Below are 27,439 nucleotides of genomic sequence, written 5' to 3' on the forward strand. Positions count from 1 at the left end.
AAGCAAAAGAGGAGAAATTGGCCTTGCATGAGGTGTGCCCATTGGGCGCTTGCAAGCCTCCTCTCCAAGCCAGATGCAGGACTCTGGCTTGCTCTGGGTCTGAGAGGGTGTGAGGGATGGAGTGCAGCTTCTCTGTGGGAGCTGCACCCATGACACTGAGGGGCACCCATGGAGGCCTCTCTAAGGGCAAGGGTGGGGTGTCCTGTGAAAATTTCTAACAGGTAGAGAAAACAAGTTATTCATAATGGAAGTTATCCTAGGGCAGTTTGGCTTAAGAATAACTTATTATTAAAAAGGCTTTTATAGTTATAGACCATTTACTAGCTTGTTAGTCATTCTGTTGTGTCAGTCAGGGCTACTTGTATCTATACTGCAGCCAGCACATTTTAAAGAGTAACTTCAAGGTTTATAAATTGATGCCTTGATATCTATCTTAGATTTTACAACAAATATATAGAAATGAATGGTATTTGATTCAGGTTGGCATCTAGAGCTGTGTGCCGTCTAGTATAGTAGCACTAGCTACTTGTGGCTATTTACATTTAAATGAATTAAAACTTTAATTCCTTAGCCACATTTCAAGTACTTAGAAACCGCATACAGCTAGCATCTACCCTATTGGGCAGTATAGATGAAGTGTATCTCCACCATCAGGAAGTTCTCTCCAATAGCGCTGTTCGAGAGGAAAAGATTCCTTTTTCTTTGTGTGGTAACATGCAAAATAGTGGTCCAAGGAGTTTAAATAGTGTGTATTTTAAAGCTTTTTCTAAGCAAATTTGCAAGTTGCAAAAAAATACCAAGTTGGAGTGGGAGTGCTTCCATTAATTCTGCAAATTAAAACGTCCTGGGTGCACTCAGCAGGTTCTCCTTATTTAAAGAAACCTAGAATTGATGTGCGTGAACTAGTCCCTGTTAAATTAATGCTTGTTTGTATTTGCCAAGCTTACTTGAAATATGACACACTCACGTATACGTTTAATTATTCTTGAAGAGAAAAGCTGGCCTTCTTTGTTGTTGCATAGTGTTGAGCAGGTAAGTACCTGCTTCATTGAAAAGAACCTGCCTGGACCAACAGTGGGAAATGCAAATTTGGAGCTTTCTTGACAGTGCCTGTTTTTCCCTGTAGGAGAACTGCGGCACATCACCAAGCTGAAGCCCTGGAGTCTCTTTGATGTACTTGTGGAAAAGTATGGGTGGCCCCATGAAGATGCTGCACAGTTTACAGATTTCCTGATTCCGATGTTAGAAATGGTTCCAGAAAAACGAGCCTCAGCTGGCGAATGCCTTCGGCATCCTTGGTTGAATTCTTAGCAGATTCTACAAATATAGCATTCTGAGCTAGCAAATGTTTTCCAGTACATTGGACCTAAACGGTGACTCGCATTCTTTTAACAGGATTACAAGTGAGCTGGCTTCATCCTCAGACCTTTATTTTGCTTTGAGGTACTGTTGTTTGACATTTTGCTTTTGTGCACTGTGATCCTGGGGAAGGGTAGTCTTTTGTCTTCAGCTTAGTAGTTTACTGACACACTTTCTTCTGGAAACAATAACATGTCTCTAAGCATTGTTTCTTGTGTTGTGTGACATTCAAATGTCAGTTTTTTTGAACGAAAAATACTTTCCCCCTTGTGTTTTGGCAGGTTTTGTAACTATTTATGAAGAAATATTTTAGCCGAATACTATATAATTTACAATCTTAAGAAATTATCAAGTTGGAACCAAGAAATAGCAAGGAAATGTACAATTTTATCTTCTGGCAAAGGGACATCATTCCTGTATTATAGTGTATGTAAATGCACCCTGTAAATGTTAATTTCCATTAAATATAGGATGGGAACTCCAATTTCAGAAAAGCTACCAAGTCTTGAGTGCTTTGTAGCCTAAGTTGCATGTAGTGGACTTAGCTCCAGGGAATTGTACAAACTTCATTCTATAATAATAATACTTTTTCTTTGGAACTTAAACAAAGTGGCTCTGGGTTATGTCATTCCCAATATGGCACTTAGAGAAAGAAAAACATACTTCCCATTCTAAAGTACATATTATAGTTTAGCATTCCCCTTCCTATTTTTGTGTATTTTAAAAGTACTTTTAAGGAAAAACAGCAGTTTCCCTTTAAAAATGTGATGGCCCTGTACCATGTGGTGTTGCCTCCTCCAAACACTGTAAGTTAAAGTCTACACAGATTAAACTGGACAAGAGAAAGATATTCAGTGTGTGAAATGAAAAAATATATTTTTGGAAAATCTTGCTTGTGTTTGTCTAGAACCAAGGTACGGTATATACAGTTTGCAGTGCAATGGACAGTATACTAACAACTCAGAGGTAACAGTGATCGTGTTCATTCCATGGGCATTTTTATGTGACTACAACAAATTTTACTAGCTTTTTTATTGTTTTTCTGTGCATTGAAGTTGAGAAAATGATTTTCCCTTTGCAGGTTGCACACAATTTTGTTTATGCATTTCCTTAAAATTGTAGAATCCAGGACACAAACCATAGTAGGCAATACAATTTTAGAATGTAATATATAGAGGATATTTAGCCTCTTTTAGAAGTCATTGGATTGAATACCAGGTGTTTTTTTTTAATTTTACATTAAGGTGCCTCCTTTTCCTTGACTTTGTCTATTAACATTCATCCGTATGCCTTTGCAATAACTAGATTGTGAAAAGAGAACAAGTGTTGTAACAATAACCCATTGTTTGAGGTGCTTGCAGTTGTTTTAAAAATTAAAGTGTTTTTGGGGTTTTTTTTCCAGACATTGCCTTGATCATTGGCCTATATTTGAATCAATAGAATCAACAAACATTTGCTATCCTTTGAGTGTAGTATCCAAAACTAAAGGGAATGTCATCATTCCTGTTGCAGGAAATGTAGTTCTTCCGTAACATGAATTAAGGCTTTATACAAGGAAATCATTCATTGTTTTGTAAGGGTATAGAATATGGATTTAGAGAAGATGCTATAGTATAGATTTAATACGTAGAATTTCAGTGATCCTTTTTCATTTATGTTTTATGGAAAACATTACCTATACTTTGAGCATTGCAGATTTTTTTCAACAGTATTCACTATGAGGGAACAATACACATAATCCTGTTTGGCATGAGCATTATATTACATATCACTGTGAGGTGGAACATACCATTCATTTATGAAATGTGCTTCTGAGTTTTTCTGATGAGGCTATCGGTTACCATGTAGGTTCTATGACAGATGGTGGCTATAGACCAGTGATGCTATCCATCATTTCTGTAGGAGCCATAAGAATTTTTACCAGGGCTATAGCACACTTGAATGAAATTTATCTAATGCAGTTTTGGTTGTTAGAAAATTAACTAGATTATGAATTTTTAAGGATTTGTTCCTTATGATAAAATAGCCTAATTAGTTTATAATGTAAAAAAGAATTTTCTTGCCCTGGCAGCTTAGTTGGTTGGAGCATCATGCCATACACCAAAAGGTTGCGGGTTCGATTCCTGGTCAGGACACTTACTTAGGTTGTGGGTGCAATCCCCGGTCGGGTGCACACGGGAGGTAACCGATAGATGTTTCTCTCTTTCTCAAATCAAGTAGAAACATATCCTTACGTGAGGATTTAAAAAACAAAACAATTGTTCTGTAAGGAATATACATTTGTATTAGGTACAGTGTGGTTTTTAGCAGATCCTTGGTGGCATATAAGCTAAAGAACTGCTGGTTATGCAAAACACTACAGCCAGCTCAATGATTTTAGTTGAATGTTCTATCTTTTTCTCTAGTCCATGTAAAGTCTTCATGGAAAAATGACAAGCAGTGGATCACGTATGTGATTATAGCAGATTCAGAAGCTGGCTGTCTGGAAATTAGAACTTCCCAAAGGCAGAGAAAAGGTCGATATAAGAGCTTCAAAACATACATTTTTTAAGGTGAAAACTAATTTACTAACTTTGCTTCTTCCTATACCTGCATCATATATAACTAGTTAACATAACTACTGTTTCTACTGGTTTCTGCTGGGGTAGAGAGCTCAGTTTTTATCTACAGTTGAAATTAATTCTTAAATTCCACTTTTTTCTTCCATTAGTTTTTTTAACTGAACGAAATTTTGGTAAAGGACAGTATTTGAGAGTGTATGTATTCTTCATTATGGAGTCAAATAATTATATAAGATTCTGCAGTTAAAAGAAATGATTCTGTATGCATTATTTATTTAGTAGGCAATCTATGAGGAATTAAAAATCCTTTGAAGAGATGAATATTGGTATTTCACTATGCTTAGTTAACTTTGTGTTCTAGTGTTTGAAACTATCCGGATGGATAATGTAAAGCCATTTCTTCTTGGACAACTATTTCTTTTGGTAAAGTAGAATTTTGTTCATAAAGGCAAGGATGGTAAAGTTGACCTAAGTTCTTTTAAAACTTGAAGCTGATTAGGATTGATCTCTAAACGCAGCTGTGTTAATGTACTATTATTAGCTAATTTTCAAAAGGAAATGGAAATTAAAAGTGTAAAACATGACTTACAGTACTGCCAAATCTTAGTCATTTTAGTCTGTTTGTTTTTCTCGAATACACAGAATTTTATACTGTGCCAAATTATGTTAATGATGGAAAAGTGTTGACAAATAGTGTCATTACTATTGGTTGTACTTAATTAATCCTCCTGAGAAGTAGAGGACAAAAGTATAAGAATTTTTTATTTTTCCAAAATAACTAGCATTTTATATTTCAGCAGTAAAGTGTTTACTCATGAGGCCATTTTCATTTCACTTGAGAGATCTAAGAATATGCCTTTTTCCTTTAGTTGTGTACACCCAAAACAAATTTTTAAAATTCCATAGCGAGACAGTAAATGTTAATTTAAGGTTTTCAAACAATTTTGATTAATCAACAGGACATTTTAGTCTTGTTTTAAAATGTACAAATTAGATGTTCCTGTGTGTTTAGACAAATACTCCACATTGTCAAATAGTTGTAAATTACAATCTGTAACTGTGCAATGGGTTTAGTCTGTGTGAGGTCAGATATAAGTAGTGTACAGAGCATTTATATAACCAAGTTTCCTATGGCTCCTGCTCCTGAACAGTAACAAGCAGAGCATTACAGGAACACTCACTGTGTCTTGATGCTTGCTACAGTCCACCTGAGGTAGTAGTTGCTAAAGAAAATGGGAGGCTCCTTATATAAACTATATTAAAAAAAAATTCTTTTTAAAAGCACTTGCTTAAACAGACCCCAATCTCAGAAGTTGTACAGGACAATTTGGTAAAATGGACATAATTGTGATTTATTAACATGAATTAAAATGCCCAACCAGTGCTTCAATGTGACAGTATATTTAAAATAAAAAAGAAATTAAAGGCCATATACTGTACTACTTTCACAAAGATCACACAGTTTTGCAAAGACTTGTAATATGTACAATGCTATATATCAAATGAGAAAAGCTGTAAGCAATTTTATATGCAAAAGAAATGCAGTATTTACAGTTTGTCAGGAGACATTAAAAATCATCTATACATTAAATTACATTTTGCTTGCAAATAACCAATGAAACAAAATGAGCCATGTCCACACCAAACTATAAAAATCTGTATTGCATTTTTTTATATCTAAGATGCACTCACAGAACTGCTGACAGGAAAAAAATGAAAATCCTCATAGTGCCATTGCTTAGCTCTGTACTTAATGCATATGTATAAAATAATACAGAAAACATTCACTAAATGAATTTAACTGCAACAATAAAATTTAAAGATCATGTAGCATCAGTTCTACTGCCAGAAAACAGCTGGAATGTTCACTTACAAATAAAGATACCTAATACTGGCTTAATAGCACATTTTTAAAAAGCAAAAATGGGAACGATACAATGAAAGAGCACTGGTTTTTTTGTTTGTTTTTCTTTAATACAAAGTTTCATGTACAAGCTTTAAAAAGTACCTTAATAGGTACATATGAAATATACAGTTTATCTTACAGAACATTTTAAAAAATGTTTTGGGAGTCCATTTTAATGCCACCCTGAACCATGGTAATTGTTCTGAAATGTTGGTGGCACCTGTGCTCTGTGAATTGGAATCTGTCCAGGCACTGGAGATGCCTGCTGAGGTCCTTGAACCCCATGTGGCAGAGCCACAGAGCCAGGATGAGGACAGAACCCTGAAGCAGGTGTTGGAATACTGTTTGGTCCTTGGGGCTGGAGATGAGGACCTGCGACTGGTAATGGACAATGTGGCCCTGTTCCAGAAGGCTGGTGTTGGGCTCCCGGTCCCAAAGTGGTGTGATGTGTAGCTTGCGAGGGATACGGTGGTACAGCTGGATGAGCACTTGAAGGAAAAAGTGGAGGTCCTTGATGAGGTGGATGGTGTAAGGCTTGAGCTGATGTGGTGTGATGCCCAGAAGCCAAAGCACTGGAAGGTGGAGGTGGTGGTGGTGGTGGTGGTGCTGAATTTACAACATGCTGGTGTTGTGCTTGTAGACTTTGTAGTCCTGTAGAAGGATGGGGTGGTGGATGGTGATGAGGGGCAGGACCAGGAGGTGGAGGGGGTGGTGGCAAATGGTGTCCAGCTGTTTGAGCATGAATATGCGACCCAGGGGTGACAGCGTGAACAGGCCCTACTACATGTGCCACAGAGTGTTGCTGATGGGAACTCGGCTGTTGTACAAGGTGTGGTCCTGGAGCAGGTGGTGGTGGAGGAGGGGGTGGAACGACAGTAGCAGAAGTTGGATGGTGAATAGTAGGGTTCTGAGAAGGCAAAAAATGCCCTGGAGTAACGTGGTGTCCTGGAACTGTTTGTTGGCTTGTGGCGCCAGGAAGTGCTTGATTTGGTCCTGATGTAAACACAGTTTGTTGGGAAAGACTACCTTTAAGCTGATTATAATTTTGAAAGTTTGCAGAGGGCTGCTGGTTTTGATAATAAGATGAAGAAGGAGGCGGAGGTGGTGGAGGGGGTGGTGCTGCGCTGTTCAGACTTTGTTGGTTAAACTGACTGTATGTTGCTGAAGATTGTCCTGAGGGTGTCTGTGTAAATAACGTTCCAGAAGTTGCCTGCTGAGTATTGGCCTGAAGATTCTGTGCTGCTGGATAAAAGTTTCTCTGAGGCTCTCGCTGAGGTGTTCCAACTTGAGGTGACTGTGAATGGTGAGGCCTGTAAGGAGATCCTAGCTGCTGTGAAGGAGGCTTTGGTGAAAGATAACCATGCTGGACAGGCGTGTGAGGCGTCGATGACTTTGGAGGATTTTCTATGTGAGGTGATGGAGGACAGTGCAACTTCACTGGTGCAGAAGGCAGCTTTTGTGGAAGTTGCTCAGACGAATTACGAACGAGTGGCTGAGGATGATTCTTTGAAAGTGCTTGGGTGTTATTTAATAGCTGTTTTTGTTGGAGTTCTGTTTTCAGGTGAACACCATTCTCAGCTTCTGACACAATACTTGTTGCTTCCCACTGGGAATCTGGTTTTGTGAGTATTTTCCCATGTGGCTGAACAGGAATTACAGGTCCTGGTGAACTAGGCTATGAAAAGAAAAATCATATAAACTATAAATTTAAGAAACATTTTATATATTTATATTGAGGCTTGTTATATTGTATTTAATGTTATTTAAATATTAATTTTAAAAAGGGGTAGGGAATAAGATTGGTTTGAGGAGTCAATTATAGAGGCATGGTGGTTCAAGGAATTCTGATAATAACCTTAAACTGAATTCCCTGAATTTTCATTGAAGACAAGTTAAGGAAATAATAATCTTTAATCTGCTTTCCCCCCCCCCCTAAGAAATGAAACCTGTTTTTGATCCCTACTCTGAAAGAACTCTAATAACCCTAAACACTTAGCAAGTTTCAATTCCGTGACTGCAATCTCTACATCCAACCTAATGATAAATTGGTTTGGGTAAATAAAGTTGCTTCCTCAAAACTGCTCTGGTTGTAACACCTCTTACATTACTCATATAAATGATCCAAGTACACAACACTACAATATATATGATGTTCTTTAAGGACAAAGAAAAAGGAAGTCAATCTTAGATTCCTTATCTTTAGTTTCCAAAGTTACTGCCACATTAGATGATCAGAATTAGGGGTGGAATGCTTGGAAAAAATGTAAGCTGAGCTATTGAAGTGCATTTAGCACATAAGAAAGGTTGGTCAAAGTGTCCAGAAATCACAAACTGGTATTTGATGCAGAAAAGTCTGTGTCCACATTACCATCCACTTTTCTGAATGACCATGTTCAAAGATCAATGTTATTACCTTGCTCATTTTTGAAGGGCTTTTACAAGCATTTTGAGAAGTATCTGGGGATGGACATTCATTTGTAGTCATGGGTTCTAGATTTTCAGGATCAGGATCTGTAAAGCAGAAGAAACATATAGTAAGTGCAAAATTCCATGATATATATTGCCTTTTACTAACACTACAAAGCAATGCACACTACTATTCAAGCTTTTTATAAAGGCTCTCTCCTTTCTCATTCAAAAAGGTATGACAGGTCATCTGCTTACTGACCTTCCATAAGTTCACTGAATGAAGGGACTGGGCCCTTGGGTTGCAACTGGGGAATGTGATTTGAATGAGATGAAGGTGAAGACTGAACATGACTCGGTGAACATGGGACACATGGTGATTCTCCCCCTAGAGATGAAGCAGAAGCAGACCCAAAGAGAACATTAGAACTGCAAAGAACAAGGGTGCAGAGTGATTAGCTGACTCCACTTTTTGGTAAAGGAACAAGTTCACTTACCAATATCTTTATCTTTTCGGTGATCGCTGAGAAGTAAAGCTCTCTGGTAACTCCTTTCTCTCACCTGTTCCACTGAAGTTGAGGCAGTCCTTTCAAATAAAATCATATCATCAATTCAAAGAAGCTACTGCTAGCCAGATTATTCTTTGTCCTTTGATGGTCAAAACATGCCCTCTCAGAGCAAGACTTTGTTCTTTTGGGAAACCATTTTGGTATTAAGGTTTGAAAACAGGTTTTTGTTTTGTTTTTTTCCTTTTCCTTACAGCTTTCAAAACAAATTTTATTCTCATTTATTTAAAGTACTCAATTGGACTCTATTCCTTTGTCTTAAGTAATTTCTTGGTGAAAATGAGGTGGGAGTTGGAGGGTCGTATATTAGCATTCAAAATGTCACTTCAGGTTACCAAAGGTACCAAATATACCCTTTGCAAATTACCTTGTGTCCAGATTGTAAGGTTAGCAGGAAGCTCTCAGGGGCAAGGGGACCAAGGAGCAACGTCATTGTGGCCTCCTGCCCTTTGCCAAGACCCATCCTATATCCAGCTGCTTATCCTACTGAAGAAACACTGTACTTGGTGATTCTTTCAAGGTAACTGGTAAAGAAATTGGAGGATGTTGACTATGATAAAGGTTCTTTGGAGAGGAATATTTATGTGAAAACTATCAAGGAGTAACCACAATGGACCTTTAACACAGGCAAATATATAGCTGGTTTACAACTCATCAGCACAGAGGGTTTTACAAAAGTATGTCCACAAACCTTTATTTGCTTAGTCTTGGGAGAACAACGAACAGGAAGATAGTTCATTAACAAAACCTTGTTCTTTTCAGAATAGCATACTTCAAATCTTCACAAACAACGAAGACTATTTTAATTATAAGGTATACTACTTATAGTTCTAAAGTTACCCGTTAGGTTTTTAAACAGGCTTACCATTGAACTTCTGGTTCATTCTTCTCAGTGGCAGAAACTTCCTTAACAGGACAGTTATTGCTGGTTTCTTCTGAGGAAGCATTATAACCTGTAGCTGATGTTGGTAAAGGTAGGCCAGCAGTGCTTTCTACCTGCTCCCCATTTTCACTCCTGTTGGTACACCCATCACCATTGTTCAAGTTTCCACTTGCATGAGGTGATACACTAACCAGCGGAAAGTGTTCTGTCTTAGAGCCACTTTTCCTTGCTTCACGTTGTCTTTTACGGTATTCTAATAGAGAAACCTTAAGAAAGGTAAGGAAAAGCAAATCTTTTATTCTTGTTTTATATGTCAGAATCAATCTATTCTTTTTTCTAAAGAAAATTACTATATATTAGGAAAATTATGTAAAATAATGATTCTGAGCAAATAATAATTATCAAATGCCTACTATATACTAGGCATTGCATTTAATGATTTACAGACATTATGTCATTTAATCCTCACAACAACCCTATGAAATAGGTATATTATCATCCCCATTTTACAGATGAGGAAATTGAGTAACTCACTCACTCAAGGTCACACAGCTGGTGAGTGTTGGAGCCGGGATTCGAACCTAGGTCTTACTTGAAAGCCCGTGCTCTTTCCACTATACTACATTGCTTCCCATAAAGTTGCCAACTGGACTCTGTTATAAAAATTAAAAGCACACATCACTAAAATTCTTTGACTTATAAAGCAATAAGCCTATTAACAAATAAATTAAGTGTTGTAATTTCTCCCACTCCTCTGAAATAAGGCATTCTAATTGTCTTGCTATGTATCCAAATGAATAACGGTGGTAAAACAGGGAATTTATTATTTATATACTTTTCAAAATACAAATACTGAGGGGAGAGGCATTTCTTTTATGTAAGGCTACCTGTTCTATGTAAAATAAGGGTAGTAACAAATATTATACAACTTTGCTTACTGGGAAGTGGTTATCATTTTTAAAAGTTACTCATTTCGCTAAAATAATCATCTCGAGGTTTCAATCTCTAAAACCACGCTCCTTATAAGAATTTTCCATATGACTAGAGCGTTATACTTCTCTGTAGGTATTTTCTAATAGGGTATTTACAAAAGGTTTGAGAAAATGTACATATCAAATATTCAACTTGAATACCTATATGAATGCCTTTCATAATACATATGATACCTACTAATCACCCTCAGGAGTATGAAAAAAAAAAAAACACTATTAAAAGGACTATAAATCTTTAAATTTGTAACCTTTTTCTTTTGTGGTGGATTCTGGGGTGTGCAACTTCCGTCGATCAAATTGTCATTAACAGTCCGTCCAAAACCAGATACAAGCCCATCTTCTGAAGTACAAAACACCGGTGTTTCCATAAACATGCCTCTAGTATCATCCTGCATCAGGCACTTTGACTCACTTATGCGGAAGCCGCCTCCAACTTCCAACTGATGAGAGGGTGTCAGGTCCCTCAAGTTAGAGTTTACTGAGAAGTTAACACCTGTTCTGTCAGGACTCTTTACCCAGGAAGAATATATTGTGCCCCGTGCAGAGTGAGTAGATTCCAGTTGGCTGTTAGAATCAGTCCTGTCATGTGTAGGTGTTTCCATGCTTTTATTATGCAAGGCAGTTTGCTCGACTGCATCAAGTCCCAGGTGAAGGTCTGAGACAGAGTCCTTTTCTCCAGGGCACTGCCTGTTGACTTCAGTCCTATTCCTAGGGCTGGTATAACCAATAGTCTTTATTTCTTGCAGACCCAGTTCAGTTAAATTAGAATTCCTAAAAGGCCCCAATGTTAACATGGTTGAAGATCTGTCATATCCCTGTTTACAGGAAAGAAAAAAAAATTATACAACCACATCTTGGGACTAATTTTTAAATCATCTAATAATTATTAAAGCAAAATAACGATACTAGGAAAAAGTCAGCAATTTAAAGAACTTTTTGAATATTTGAATAACCCCTTACCTCTTGACTGTAAGTGCGTCTCTTAATTTCTGGAGAACTTTCTGGGGAAGAAATATTCTATATAAAAAGAAATAATTAGAATTGAAAATCAAAATAAGTAGCTAAACCCATGATTTTTATAGAAATGAAAACTCAAAATGAGAAACTATTACATAAGAGTTTAAGGTTTTAAACTTTTTGTTTCTATTTCTCATGTAAGATCATTTGCTTTAAGGTCAATTTGATAAAGTCATTTAGTCTGAATAATCAGTAAGATGAAGGTTAAGATAATTTTTAAAAAATTTAAAAGTTCAAGTTAACAAAAATGCATGTTCCAAATTTTCTTAATTTGTAATCTCAGTAAACTAGTTGTTACAGGGGGTAAATAAAAGCTAACCCCATCCCCACAAGTTAATTATTTTTTTTTTCATTTAAGTTTCTCACCTCAAAGTGCATAGTATTTCCTGGTGTGCCAGGAGTTACTGGGGTAACTGGTGAATATATGGGCTTATAACCATTTCTACACATTTCATCATCTGATTTTATTCGTGGAGGAGTGGCAAATGATGGGTCCGTAGAAGCAATATCTATGTGAGTTGGTGTAGCATATGGTGAAGGAGTAGGTGTGGAGGTTTCTGAGTAAGCAGAATCTAGCAACTGATAAAGTCTTCGTTTTTTTAGTGGTGTAGTTAGATCTGTTGGGTGAAATAATTTATAAGAAATTTTACTGCTGGTATTTGGTACAAAAGTCCAAACATCAACTAGTAATAATGACGACTTTTACCCCCAAACAATTTCAGGGTTTTTAAACATATTACTAATATAAAGCAATCTCTCCCCACCCTTCCACCCCCAACTAATTTAATTTCACCATTAGCATGCATTATCTTGCCAGAGACTTACAAGCCTAGGGTGTCTAAGAAATCTTAGAAGTGGAGATGTTAATTTAACTGAATTGTAAGAGTCCTTTTCAATCTGTTTGAAAAGCAGCCAACCCAAAAGCCAGAACTAGTCCAAAAATTCAACCATTAGCCCCAACATACATGGTATTTGCAAATTTGTTGGGAGGACAGAAATGAGAAAATATATATAACAAAGTGCTTCTTTTGTTAAGTACATCATAATAACTAGAATATGCCTGTTTATATAAAGTTATACACATCTGGCCATATTCTTCACATTAAAACAATACTGAAAAAATGATACCTGGAAGGGAACAGCTTTCATTTAATAATAGTGGACTTTTATTTTCACCATTGACTGTAGGACTTGTGGATCTTTCTTGACAGGGTAAACTAAATCTATGTAAAATTGTTGAATTTTCTTCTTCTAGAGCTTGTTTCAACCATCGCTGAAATACATCAAACAATAAATGAACAGAAATCAGTTTGTCGCTGTTTATATAGCCTATAAATGTACAGCCAATTCCAAAAGCATTTCACTACCAGGAATGGTGGTAAGCAATGAGACTGAACTTGGCTCATCCTAGATTTTTATAACCAAAAAAAGTTTACCTTCTTGCATGAGCCAGAAATGTTTTCAGTAGGTTCTTTTCTCCTCCTTTTTTCTGAAAGGAATGGTGAAGTAAATCTAATATAGTGCTTAGGAGTAGAGTATACGTGGGGGCTGTAAGTGAGACCTGGCAAAGAATTGAGTTGTGTAGCTAACACTTCAGGATCTGTGGTTATTCGCAGAGGCCTTTCTGAAAGGCTATCTGAAGGTTTTCCTGTCTTCTCATTCTTCTCACTTAACCATTCATTGACCAAGTGCTAGAGGAAAAGAAAAATTTTGATCACTCTATATGTAATTACACAGATTGTCCTACAGAACATTCTAATACCCAATTTGTAATTGATATATAACCTAAAATGCAATATTGAGTAATTTAATTCATATATGATGTCTCCCCTCCCCCCAAAATCAGTGTTATTGTATGTTTCCTTGGTTATCACTAATCTTATTTCTAATTTTTTTTACACAATACTACTTTGTAGGAACGAAACACATGGTGACGTTTGTAAAACAGTAAAATTAGGAGACTTCAGCACCATCCTATAAACACAAACTAAATTTAGATTTGTTGCTGCTTCTGTTTTAGGTATACAATGTTCACTTTGTTAGAAAAACCTGGTTTGGGGCAGTACTTTTCTACCCTGACTGTTCATTAGAATCTCCAGGTGAGACCAGTGCATATACATTAAAAAAAAAAAAAAAAAAAAAAAGCCATCAGCATTGACAATCTGTTGATTTAAGGTGTTTGTCCTGGAATTTAAATAAATTTATAGCACCACAATCATTTACTCAAGTGATTAACAAGACAGTAGCTGCGTTTTTAAACATGAGTTAGTCCTTTCACTAATCAAAATTACAAAGAAAAGCTGTGATTTTTTTTTTGTCCTTCCAAAGTGGGCAAAAATAACTGCTCATAGTTAAGGCAATGGCTTGTTTGCTCAAGATCTGTAGTGGAGTAAGGAGAGCACAAACTTCAACAAAACTGTGTTTAGATCTTATCTCAACCCTCTGACTAGCCATTCAAGTATACTCCAGGGTTCATCCTAGATGTTTACTAAGGATGCTTCTCATGGTTGCACAATACCTACTTATTGAATTTAAGAATAAAGATAAATTAAGTTTCAAAGTCTTTTGATATAGAAGTGTGCGAGAAGGGTACATTTATGATCTATCCCCCTCGTCAAATTGCCTAAGGATTACCACTTTGGGATCTCTGCTCTATCCAGGCTGCTGTATTCTATTCAAAAGTGGGAGAAAAACAGAAACTTATAACGATTTTCTGTTATTTCTGAATTCAGGTGGGTTTGAGTGAATAGTTTCCCATAGCTGCTTCATTAAATTTAATTGTAGGTTTTCAAAAATTTTTATTAATTGAAATAAAACTATCCTTCCTTATTAATTTTCACACATTCTTAGTACATTCTATGGAAATCCACAATTTCTTCACATTTCTTATAATTTGCCTAAAATGTGTAATTTATAAGAAAGGAAAACATCTAAAACCAATTATTTTTGTTAAGTGTAAATTTAGTACAGAGGGTAGGCGAAGTTATTCAAAGAAATCCTGAATTGCAATACTAAAAGCAAGTCTTGATAGACTCAATGTCAAACTGTCTTCATAACAATAATGTAAACATTTATATTAACTGATTTTATAGTCTTGCAATTCTCATTTCTTAGTTAAAAAGTATAAAAACTAGCAAGTATAAAAACTATGCCTCATATTCTGTTCCTTATGAGGTGTCATATTTAACATAAGACAGTTGTTAGGAAACTTTCTTACATTCATTAACAGCCATACCTTCTTTGTTTTGGGGTACTTTGTAGGACATTTATTAAGTGCTGGAACTTCAGATTCTGTAATTATTTCTGTTAGTGCAGTTTCAGTTTCTGGCTCTATTGCAAGTACAGTATTTTCAATATCATTTTGTTGTGAAGTAACTTCTATATCAGGAGAAGATGGTTGGATATCCGAACACATGCTGACAGTTCTGTGTCTCCGACGCTGCTGTCCAATGTGAGTCCTACTGCGAGAAAAACTTTTTCTCTGTTTAGTTCTATTCACTTTGGCAGGGGTTGGCTTGCTAGCAGTTTCTTCTTTTGCTTGTTCCTAATTCAAAATACAACAGAATGGAACTTTTAATACTACAAGTGAGAAGGTGAAATCTAATAGCACCATCTATCTATGAAGCTAACTTCCCCAAATTTCTTTATGAATTCCAATATATACAAATTGACACAATTAAAAATTTTCTCACTCCAAAACAAGTACACTTTTAATATCTCAAGTCTAAATTCTCACAGGATTTGAAAAATGCTATCAAAAGGCTAACATCAGACATTAAAAATTCTTTATAATGTAATTAAATTGGGTGTGGAAATTTTACTCAAAAGTGTTTAAGGGTGAAAATGTAACTGGACCTGAATAATAAATAATACCTGAATAACTTCAGCATCACTGACAATCTGTGCATCTTTACATTCTGTTTTAACTTCAGTTTTGGCTGTGCTGATCCTTTCCAAAGCTTGTTCTCTTCTTTTCTCTCTTTTTTCCAGTCTGGCAAAAGCTTGCAGAATTGCTTCCATTTTCCTTTCTTCTCTTGTCTATGAAATTTAAATTTTACGTGAAATATCATTGCTCTAAAGTAAAATTCAAAGTCCAAATGTTCACGGCAAATTTAGAAAGTAGTTTTTATGATATTGTTAGGAAAACACTTCTACTGATGGTAGATACAGGGGAACACATTTCAGAATCCCAAACATCTCAATAAGCTCTGACATTACAAATATATTTCATGAAAGGAACACTTGGATGATTATGGGTAAAGCTAAACAAAAAGCCTTGAAAAATAAACTATATTGCTTTATCAAACTGAAAATTTTTCTCAATAATACAAAAGTCAGACCTTTTAAATAAGATTCAAAGTTCCTATGTTGAAAAGTTAAATTCGTATAAACGAGTGACTGTATTATTGACATGTAGTAGCAGGATATTGTGAGGTGAAGTCCTGGGTTCATATTATGACTCTACCAGTCATTTACTATCTCTGTGACCCTAGGCAACTTAACAACCCTAATTAACTTCTAGAGCATCTTATAAAATGTGAGTGATAATATTTATACTTCACTGAATTATTACTGATTTCAAATAGACAATAGCTGTTAAGTTTTTCAACAGTACTTGGAAAATGGTAGGCATTCCATGTTACTACTTATACTTTGGCTTTATCACCCTCCATTATAGTTCTTATAAGGCATTCCTCTACCTTCTGCTCTTCCTGTCTTACACTGACAGTTCAAGGCAGACTTAGGAACAGCAGGAGGTCCTTTGAGCATCAATTCTCTTTGGAGAGAGAACATTAAAACTGAGACCCACAGCCTCGGCCAGTGAATCTGGCAAATGCTACAGCTTTTAGCCAGAAACAGGAAGCACATCCATCAACTGTTCAGTTCTCCAAATCAAAGAACCGGGAGATCCGTTTGTTTCTTCCTCTATTGTCATTGATGTGGGGAAGAAAGAAAGATCAGAAACTCAGGGTATTCTCAACGATAGAGCTTTAGTTCCAGTAATTAAGCAGAGATTCAAGCATCAGACACCTATGCTCTGGAACCTACTGCTTACTCTTTGTATTTTTTCTTCCTTTGTTATATTCAGTAAGGAAACAAAGTAATACGTCAATAAAACTCCTGAGAATACTTAAAAGTTTCTAAGTAGTTGTACTGCCATACTGCAAACTGTCACTCTCACATAATGTGTTATTCTTACCCTCTTTATTTTACAGGTAAGGAAACAGGTTCAAAGAGGTAAGACCACTTGTTCATAGATACCTATCTGCGTCTTAAATAAATAGCACAGGTTAAAAATGGTCTCTTTACTGGAAGTGGGAGTTTTAAAGCTGAATTCTTTCCTTAGATAATTCACTGGTCTTTCAAAATCATTTTACTCAGCCCCCTTTTATCTTATGGCTCTATAAAAACCTTGGTCTCCATATACCAGGGCTTTTTTCTAAAACCCTAAATTTAGAAATCTAGAGTAACTGAAGAATGATTTTCTTAATTGCTTCACCTGTTCAATGGGGGTGGGTGGGGGGAGGAAGGGTAATTATTATTATTGTGTTTATCGCTTTAAACATTTTTAAAATAAATCTGGAGAAAGTACATTCTTTGAGAAGAAACAAACAAACTTGCCTCAGCAAGGATCATTTTATGTTAAAAAAAAAAAAATTACCCACAAGCCACCCAATGAAGACATTTTCTATATCATGATTATCCAGGATTTTCTGAGATGAATATGAGTTTACACCAAAAGAAGTTTCTTTGACATAGTCCAATATTCACTTGCTTTGGATATGGTGAGTGTGAGGGTCAGAGATAAAATTATTTGATGTAAAGACCAAACTCATTCAATTAAAAACTGAACTTCTTTATAAATAATACAACTACTTGATAGTCAAAGCAAAGTCCTTTATTTAGAGATGACTCCTACTCTTTTTGAGCTGGTCAGGATTTTAAAAAATGACCTAGTCCTATGCTGCTTAAGAAAGCCAAGCCCATGTATATCAAGTGACTCACTCAAAGGCAGTCCTATAATTATTATCCCAGTTTCCTGGCTCCTGATTTACTCTTTCTAATTAACAACCACTGACACTATGCATAAAGGAAAATAAAGCATAATTGTTCCTACATTTACTTTAACTGTTAACTGAAAGCACTAAATAGATACCCTAATAGCTTTAACCTAACTTCATCTTAAAATACAAATGTTGGAAATGTATGATGTCTGATTTTTTACAAGAGAAAAATCGGTGCACTGATCTACTTTCATTTTAAATTCCTTAATGTTCATGTCATTCAGCTTTTATGTTCACCACTGCATCTAATGCAGTCTTCGTTACATTACCAGATACGCAATATCTATTTAATGAATGAAAATTTACCACCCATGTGAAAATAACAATTTTGTGTTTAGCTTGAAATGACAGCTGACTGTTTAGAGGACTAGAGAAATTAGGAGTCCTAATTAAACCCAGCAGACTGTCCATAGATTTTAACATCTGTGCTTGATATAGTTATCATACTTGTCACATACGGCTACTAAGACCTGTATATTCTATAACCGTGACTCACTGCAAGCCTGTGTCTGTCCAAACCTCTAAGTCATTTTATTATCTGTGAGCTGGACAATTGATAGACTGATAAATAATTAGAAATTAGATAGGGTTGCCTTTCAGGAATACTATATTATTTCTTGACACGCTTAATGCTCGAGTGTTTGGTGCTAAACTAAACTATGAGGGACCTCTAATGAGATCTACCTAGATTGCTTTTATGACATATCATATAGTTTATAGTTATGTAAAAGCAAATATAGAGTATGTAATTTCCTATAAGCAAAAGAAAGTCTGCTTAATATTCCTTTATAGAATTTTATCACTTAAGGAAAATTTTGAGAATTTTTATTTCAACTTCGTGCTTCAATGTAAAAAAACACTGATATCATATAATTTTAAACTTGAAAGAGACTGGAGATCTTGCCTAAGCTGCCTATTCAACAAATGTGGGAAACCTAATGTCCATATAGTTCAAAGATACATAATAAAGAACATGAATTAAAATTTTATACAATATTGCAACTGAAAAACACACACACTTTACTGAGTAAATTGTTATAATTCATCCCAATTAGAGATGTCTGGTCATTTGAAACAGAGTAAATGTAAGCTTATAAACTGGATGCTCCATACATAGTAGCTAGTAGTAGCATGGAAGAATTGAGAAAACAAAATGAAGACATCTAGGGACTTAATTTTGTACCTTGCTATCAGGTAAGAAAGGGCTTTTCTTAAAAGACTTAGAGAAATTAAAATATTCCTTACTCAAGTAACTTTCCTTATCCTTTTGAATATAAATTAGAAATTTATTAAAAATTTACTAATTTTTTAATAGATAAAGACTGGTTACCAATAAAATCATTCCAGAACAGTAAGTATGGTTCACGATGGTATCTACATTTATTTTCTACCACATGATAATTTAGTTTATCCTAGTGGCACTTTTTCATATTTGATTTTCATATATTATTCCCTGCAGCCTAACCTCCATGAAGGCTTCTCCAGAACAGGGACCTTTGCCTTCTTTTTTGAAGTGAATAAGAATTGTGTATACATGATATAAAGCATGTGCCATTGTTACTTGAAGGCATATAACTTGAAGTACTTAAATAAGATTTTGGAAATCTTAAGTACAGGATAGCTAAAGCTAAATATCCTCATTTTGTTTGAACAGAATACCTGTAAAAATAAAAAGGTTCCATTTTGCTGTTCAATACTATAATTCATTAATTACTCATCTTCAGAAATACAATTCCTAAACTGTGATGAGAGAAAAAAGGACCTTAGGAAATTAAAATCAGTAATCAGCATCAATTTAACCATGCTATAAGGAGAGAAAAGTGAGATGGATAATAAAATGTCATCAGATGATTTTGCTGGCAACAAATTTACCTAATTCTACTATTAAAATTTCTTAATTGAGTCACTTCCTAGAGGTATTAGTTAACAGCATGAAATCTGTATAGTGTTTTCTCAGAGCCTGTGTTCCATGGAATAAAACTCTGTGGGATGTCAAAGGTGTCACCACAAAAAAGTTGCAAGGGTGTGCAAGTTTAGGAAATGCACCTAGGTATGTGCCCTGACCGGGAACTGAGCCCACAAGCTTTTCTGGTGTATAGGATGATGCTCCAACAGAGCCACCCCACCAGGGCTAACAATTTCTTGAGTTTTTATAAACACACGATGCATACTGGGAATCTCAAAGTTTGGGACATGGTATGCCATTTACTAAACTACTCAACTGGCCACAGAGTTCCTTTTTTTCACAAAACATCTTAAATATGAGTTCTGTGGAATACTTTTTAATGTGAAGGACTGGGGTTGATAAAATAATGAGGAATCCTATATCCTGGCAAGGCCTCCAGGGTACAACCTGAGCTATAAGAAAGCCTCTCATTTAGTTCACACTCATGAGCCTGTATCTCTCATCAAATGCCTGCCATAAAACATTTAGTAGGCTCATTTGTTGATCATCTACTTTTATAAAAGCCAGGCCTTCCCCTCCCCACCCCAGGAGCTGGGTCTATGATAATGAAAAAACTAGAGGTTCTTGCCCTAATGTACTTCATATCCTAGTAATACATAAGTCTGGATTATCCTAGCTGCTTGAGAAGGTCAGGAATCTCATACCTAGGTGGCCATTTCATATCCCTTGTTGTTTCTGCAAGTTTTATCCTCCTGAACACCTCCCATGGGCTCCAGCTAAATCTAACTGTAACAGGCCATCAAATATTAACAAAGACCACGCTCCCAAGATAGTCCTTCCATAAGGTTACTGAAAATTATTTTGAAATTTTAATATATTAAAGATACTATAAATAAGGTTCATGAATTTTAAATGGGGAAAATAAGCCTTAATTTAAATCTTTCAAAGGTTTGCATTTTAATTGATCACTTGTTAATTCCACAAAATAAGGTGAGCTTCCCAATATCTAATTCCCTTCTGCACACTCTCTTTACCTCTGAGACAAGGTTATAGCCACCTCACTTCAATTACCATGTACCTGGGAGAGTCTACTCAGTAGTGCCCTGGTTTTGGACTCAGGTGAGTATAAACAGCTGTACTGTTTCAACTGTCGTAACTTAACTGGGCTGATTGTAAGGCTCTCCCAATTCTGTAACTGAAACATCAAAGTGAGTGTACCAATTAGAAACAATTAGAACTGACTTTGAGGGCCTATAGGTCAAGAAGCCAAAGATTTAAAAATATTTCATATCCCTTTAAAATACCAAATGCTAAACATTTACACTTAAGTTTTCCACATTTTATTCCTATGAAAAATACCCAGCTGCACAGCCATCTCACTGAGATGTTAAAATGAGTATGATAAAATTGATATAAAAATGAAATATTCTTGCCCTAGCCAGTCTGGCTCAGTGGCTAGAGCACTGGCCTGTGGACTGAAGGGTCCTAGGTTTGCTTCTTGCCAGAGGCAACCAATCGATGTGTCTCGCATCGATGCCCCCCCCCCCCCCTTCTCTCCCACTCTGAAAAAGCAACTGGGGTGAGGATAAAAAAAGTATTCTTAAAAATTAATATAGCATGCCAGTAGGCAAACTCAGGAACAAAAATGAATACCCAAGTCAATCTGTCTTTCTATCCAGAGTTCTACCATGTTCAACATCAACAAAAAGGTATCTTCCCCGGGCCGGTTTGGCTCCATGGTTAGTGTGTCAGTCCTCTGACCGAAGTGTACCGGGTTTTATGCTGGTCAAGGGCATGTACCTCAGTTGCAGAGTTGCAGGCCCGATCTCCCGCCCTGGTTTGGGCACACACGGGGGGCAACCAATCTATGTCTCTCTTTTAACAACAAATAGGTATCTCTTTTCTTCTGGGATCAGAAAATTAGGATATTCTAAGTGCCATTATCTTTCTCAGTATTAATAGAAGGATATATTTTTATTATTTTTAAAATATATCTATTGATTTCAGAGAGAGGGAGAGAGAGAGATAAAACATCAATGATCAAGTCATCATTGATCGGCTGCCTCCTACACGCCCTCAGCTGGGGATCAAGCCCACAACCTGGGCATGTGCCCTGACCTGGAATCAAGCCACAATCTCCTGGATCCTAGGGTCGATGCTCAACCGACCATCGCCCGGCATTTTTAAAGTAGCCCATAGTCATATAAACTTTTAAACAGACAGAATGCAACCTGAATAAAATCATATGGGCATAGAACAAACCTCCAGGGTTTTGTGTTTTTTTTTCATATTTTTTTTCAAAGCAGCTGGTATAGTCCTTAAAACCACTTGTAAAAAAGGGTTCCTCCTACCAGACACATGCTTCATACAGAAACCAGTGATACCCTAAATTGGTACTCTAAAAGTTCCCGCAGAATTAGTGCAAATACAGGAATGTAGCAATTGTGGAATGAACAGTCCGATATGAAAACCTAATCAAGAAAGGGTAATTTGGGTAAGTATAGGTAATTTAGAATGTAAGTGAATCTTGCAAAAGGTTCAATATAATTTCCTTACATAGAGGAAGAACTTTTTTATTTTTTAATATATCTCTTGATTTCAGAGAGAGGAAGGGAGAGGGAGAGAGAAAGAGAGAAACATCAATGATGAGAGAGTCACTGATGGGCTGCCTCCTACATGCCCCCAACTGGGGATCGAGCCCGCAACCCGGGCATGTGCCCTGACCGGGACTCGAACTGCGATCTCCTGGATCCTAGGCTTACGCTACCGCTGAGCTACGCCCTGCCGGGCAGAAGAAGAACTTTTTAATAACCAACGTCCTCCAGTATTTTCTCCTATGTTTTTTGTTTCTTTTATCTGAAATTCTAAGGCTATGAAAGAGTCCTGCATTGCTTTCACAATTTTGAACATCAACAATGAATCAGTACGTGAGAAGTGATCACCAGGGCAATAAAACAGAAATAGACTTATATTAAGTAGGCCTACAATGACCTAATTCCAAAGATCTGATCCCTAAGTATATGACCCAAAATTCCATGGAATTTACTATGTAAATCACTAAAACAGGAAATAAGGGAGCATATGAAATAAAGGGACTACAGAGAAACCATATTAAGATCATTAGTTGTGTAAAGTTCATTTTCAAATCTTAGGGCAAACTATACAATAATACTTTAACTGGCCTAAAATTGTATCAATTGCTAAATTAGCATGGATAGTAAAAAAAAATATCTTGTCCTAGTTTTTATACTTATTTTATGATAGCAGTATGAGATACAGAAATAATAGAGGTTTTTTTCCATAAGCCATTTATTTGGTGCTATTATAAGCTTTAAAATTCCATTTTTGTTTTACATTAAATTATGAAAACAAAGGATACATTTAACTAATGAAAGACATTCTGCAACAGTAATTCTGGCATTAAAATTTATTAATAGCTTCAAAAGTTAAAAAATAATTTCTTAAATGTCATACATTCTTAAATGTCTAATGAACATACAGTAAAATACAAAAGATTAGTGGAGGTAACCCGAATGGTAATCACAAAGCTCAGTGGCAAATGGTAACTACAAACAAAGAACAGTGTAAAAGCCCTCCTAAAGGCAGCAACGATTACTATGAGAACAGCTATCACTAAGCCTAAGTGACAGCATGAAGCAGCTACTGGCTTCCCAACTTACCATCTTCCTTTTCCTTTCTGCAATCTGCTCCTCTGATTCCATTTCCACTTCATTGCTAATGGGAGTCTTTTCTTCTATATCATCAATAAAATCTGGTTCCTGAAAGATGGAAATGCTTTATGGAAACTACTACTACACATGTAACTAGGGGCACTGAACTATTTTAAATGTCTTTCAACTACAACAAATTCAACATATAAACATTACAAGGCCACTTAAATCCATTTTAGTAATTTAAAACTGGTTTCCTAATTCAAGAAACTTTTCAAAATCAAATTTGTTATTTAAAGGTCTAGCCAATAATGTTCTTATCCATAGAGCCTACAAGGCCAAATATGGTAGGATAGCATTCTGTTTATATTCTTCCCCAAACATTATTTCACAAAACCCAGTGCCAACAAATACCAAGTGCTCAACAAATTTTCAATTTAAAACTTAAAATTATTCCTAGAAGATAGGGTACTGTAGATGACTAAAATGTTACTTAATGTTTACAACTAAATGGTCCTTCCTAACTTCCATCTGTTCAGAGGATATATAACAAAGTGTTTCCTGGAAGGGCAGAAGTATAGGCCAAATCCTTTCCCCCAAACTACCTTGTGCTTTTAAGACAATTTTCTCTCAAAAATCTTGTCTGTTGCCCTTCTATAACTTATTTGATTATGTCCCAAATATGAAAGAAAATGAAATTTTATGGTTTAAGACTTTGAATAAGAACACTTACTATGAATACAAGGCCACTACAATCTTAAAATTTTAAAATTAGCCTTAGAAAAATCTTATATTCAATTCTGCAAAGATTTGCTGGGTGAGTAGTTTCTTTGCAGTTTAACAAATATTGTACAAATTCTAGCAGAACCTGTGTTTTATGTTTATAAGTACTTCACTAAATAACAGAATGGACTTAACTTTAAAAATTTTAAACCATAAAACAAAAAAGGTTAAAATACAACAAATTATTTTTCTTTGTTCTTTCATTAAGAATCGGTAGACCATAGTTCAGTACCTGATTGTTTGATACTGACAGTCTCAGTGGAGAAAGCTTTCTCTGTTTAGTTTCTGGGCTCTTCATTTTATTTGTTGTTCCTTCACAATCCAAAGTAATATTCTGATTTTGTGTATCTTTTTCTTTTGAAATATCCTTTTCTTTTTTTCCTTTTTTCCTTCTGGTCTCATAGCCACTGTTGATGTTTTCCATAGACTCAGAACTACGTTTTAGAACAGGGCACTCTGGATTTTCTTTGAGGCACGCGCAATCCACCTTGTACTTACTGGAAAGACAACCAGTTAAATATTATTCAAGATGTAAAAAAAAAAAAAACCTGTGAAATTTTCTAGTCCATTTTAAGCTGCAACTCCACAAAATTGTATGGTATTACTAATTATAAGCCATCCTTGCTTTTCACTAATTTGCATTTCTAGTAACTATCACAAAGCAATTTTATTTTCTCTTTTTTTAATTTTTTAAAAAATATATCTTCATTGATTTCAGAGAGAGGAAAGGAGAGGGAAAGAGAGAGATAGAAACATCAATGATGAGAGAGTCACTGATCGAGCCCGCAACCCGGGCATGTGCCCTGACAGGGAATCGAACCCCGATCGCCTGGATCCTAGGTCAATGCTCAACAGCTGAGCCACGCCCGGCCGGGCAGCAATTTTATTTTCTTATAAAAACAATGTAATGAAAGTTGATTTCTGGGTCTTCAATCATAACTAGTAATGGTTTAAAACTCCAATAAATTAAAACACTCTTTTTAGGTAAAATGATACTGCGGCTCACATTAAGACAAAAACCATATTTACTTCAGAGGTCCCAGAGTGTTATAAAGTATATATGCAAATGATGAAAAACTGACCCTAAATATGACCTAAATAAAAAAGATGCTAGGTATAATAAATACCAAACCTTAATTCGTTTCTCTTATACTTTACAAATGGTTTCAATAACCAGGTTTCTTTAAAAAGCTACCTTGAAAAAATTTCAGGTACTGCTGCCTTTGGACCCTCTTAAGTGTTCCCTCTTTCAAATGGAAACTTGAAAAATAACTACTATCTCTCTTTACAGTGTGGTATTTATTACACTCATTTTACAGATGAAATTAAAACTCAGGGTCAGTTTCTTGTCCAAAGTCACACAGCTAATAAGTGGTAGGGATGGCATCAATATTTCTTAATGCTCTGCTCTTTTTTATCTCTACCACCAAGATTTAGTTCATTTCTAGGATACAGGCTAAATGCCCAAACCTGCATTAAACACGAAGCACCCCAGTTTGCATGTTTTAAGTAGTTTGTTTCTAAGTTTCTAATACTCCTACTCATTCACTTTCAACATTGGTAGAAGGTACAGGTCAAACTGCCTAACTGCTTAATTTTGTGAATCGAGTACAATTCAAACATTAATGGTCTACCGCCCACCTCCCCAAATCAGGTATTAACAGAAACAAGCCTGAAACTCTTTCTAGATGTCTTCTTTGATTTCAGGATAACAGAAGTGTATATAATAATGATGGCAACAGCTAATGTGTATTAATAAGAACTTATTCTGTGCAAGAAACTTTTAAACACATGCTAACTTATTGAATCTTCAAAAAAATGCCTGTTAGGTGAGTAGTATTATTCTCATAGTATATATGAGGTACTGAGGCACACGCTAGGATTGGAAACTAGTGAGATTATAAAAAACTTATATTCTTATTCACTATGGGATACGATCTCTAAAAGTAGTGAGCAAAGAGCCATTCTGCTAAATTTTCCATCACCTGGGGAGAAAGGGCCAAGAAGGAAACAAAGTATCATGATAAACCTGACTCAACAACCAAATACAAATACAATACCGAAGGAAGAGGGTTTTCATTGATAGAAACCTAAGAGAACATTAAAGACTACTGCATTTAAATAGGGTACCACACAAAATTAAAAAAAAAAAAATACAGGAGAAAATGAACTAAAATATGGACAACGCCCACCCCCTAAAAAAAAAAGTAAGAAAAAGACTACCCAGCAGAAAAAACGAACAGATGATTGGGCAATTTATAAGATTAGAAAGCCAAAATCACAAACATTAAAAGATCCTTGGGTTCATAATAATGTAATTATTGGGTTCAAGGATAACGTAATTAAAAATACAAAAGGATGCCATTTTACATGGATTAGTATCAATTTTTAAAGTTGAACGATAAAGTGGAGCAAGGAAGTAAAACTGGGAATACAAACTGGTCATCCATCTATGTTTAACATAAATGGAGGCTGTGCACATCTTACAATTCAGCAATTCTACCCCTAGGTCCCTACCATGGAGAGAACATGTATCCATGAAGACATGCTCATAAAGCTATAGGAGCATTTTTTTGTAAATCTAAAGGTCCACCAATAGTGGAATGGATAAATAATGAAAAGAACTAAAGCTACGCATAACAGAATTGAATCTCACAAAAGTAATGACTGAGAAAGGATGAATGCAAAAATCATAAAGATTATAATGTACATGTAATTTAAAAATATACAAAATATTAGATCCTATTTAGGGAAAAGGGCGGCAAGAATATAAAATGGAGCCCTAGGCGGTTTGGCTGAGTGGTTAGAGTGTTGGCCAACAAACTGAAGGGTCTCGGGTTCGATTCCAGTCAAGGGCATATACCTCAGTTGCAAGCTCAATCCCTGGCCCCAGTTGGGCACATGTGGGAGGCAACCAATCAATGTGTCTCTTTCACATTGATGTTTCTCTCTCTCCCTTCCACTCTTTCTGAAAAGCAATGGAAAAAATATCCTCTGGTGAGGATTTAAAAATTATATATATATAAATAAAATGGAGAAATGAAAGGCTCTTCCACAAGTGGTGTTCGGAAAACTGGACAGATACAGCAAAAATATGAAAGTGGACCACTCTCTTACCCCATATACAAAAATAAACTCAAAATGGGTAAAAAACTTAAATGTAAGGCCTGAAATTATAGAACTCCTGAAAGAAAACAAAGGTAGTAAACTATCTGACATCAGTTTCAGTATTATTTTTTTTATATATCCCCTTAGGCAAGTGAAACAAAAGAAAAAATAAAGGGGACTTCATCAAACTAAAAAGCTTTTGCAGTGAGAGAAACC

The 27,439-nt window shown here is 35.8% G+C and overlaps 2 protein-coding genes across 10 annotated transcripts in view; one reads left to right on the forward strand and one right to left on the reverse strand.

Annotated features, from left to right (window-relative positions):
* The window catches only part of SRPK2 (SRSF protein kinase 2), a 227,665-nt gene extending 223,161 nt beyond the window's left edge, over window positions 1-4,504 (forward strand). For all 6 annotated transcript variants that reach the window (XM_081146521.1, XM_081146524.1, XM_081146520.1 and 3 more), the window contains one exon: window positions 1,127-4,504. In XM_081146521.1, coding sequence (XP_081002647.1) covers window positions 1,127-1,311 — 185 coding nt within the window. In that variant the 3' untranslated portion in view covers window positions 1,312-4,504. The remainder of the gene's footprint in view (window positions 1-1,126) is intronic.
* A 750-nt stretch (window positions 4,505-5,254) lies between these two features.
* Window positions 5,255-27,439, reverse strand: part of KMT2E (lysine methyltransferase 2E (inactive)) — an 83,750-nt gene continuing 61,565 nt past the window's right edge. For all 4 annotated transcript variants that reach the window (XM_081146516.1, XM_081146518.1, XM_081146517.1 and 1 more), the window contains 14 exons: window positions 24,348-24,612; window positions 23,342-23,440; window positions 15,564-15,728; window positions 14,926-15,234; window positions 13,127-13,381; window positions 12,819-12,963; window positions 12,057-12,307; window positions 11,634-11,690; window positions 10,922-11,488; window positions 9,664-9,947; window positions 8,730-8,818; window positions 8,495-8,620; window positions 8,240-8,337; window positions 5,255-7,501 (listed from right to left, as the gene is read on the reverse strand). In XM_081146516.1, the coding sequence (XP_081002642.1) occupies window positions 5,999-7,501; window positions 8,240-8,337; window positions 8,495-8,620; window positions 8,730-8,818; window positions 9,664-9,947; window positions 10,922-11,488; window positions 11,634-11,690; window positions 12,057-12,307; window positions 12,819-12,963; window positions 13,127-13,381; window positions 14,926-15,234; window positions 15,564-15,728; window positions 23,342-23,440; window positions 24,348-24,612 (4,213 nt within the window). In that variant the 3' untranslated portion in view covers window positions 5,255-5,998. The remainder of the gene's footprint in view (window positions 7,502-8,239; window positions 8,338-8,494; window positions 8,621-8,729; window positions 8,819-9,663; window positions 9,948-10,921; window positions 11,489-11,633; window positions 11,691-12,056; window positions 12,308-12,818; window positions 12,964-13,126; window positions 13,382-14,925; window positions 15,235-15,563; window positions 15,729-23,341; window positions 23,441-24,347; window positions 24,613-27,439) is intronic.

Source organism: Miniopterus schreibersii (genome assembly GCF_964146895.1).
Source record: "Miniopterus schreibersii genome assembly, chromosome: 9".
NCBI lineage: Eukaryota > Metazoa > Chordata > Mammalia > Chiroptera > Miniopteridae > Miniopterus > Miniopterus schreibersii.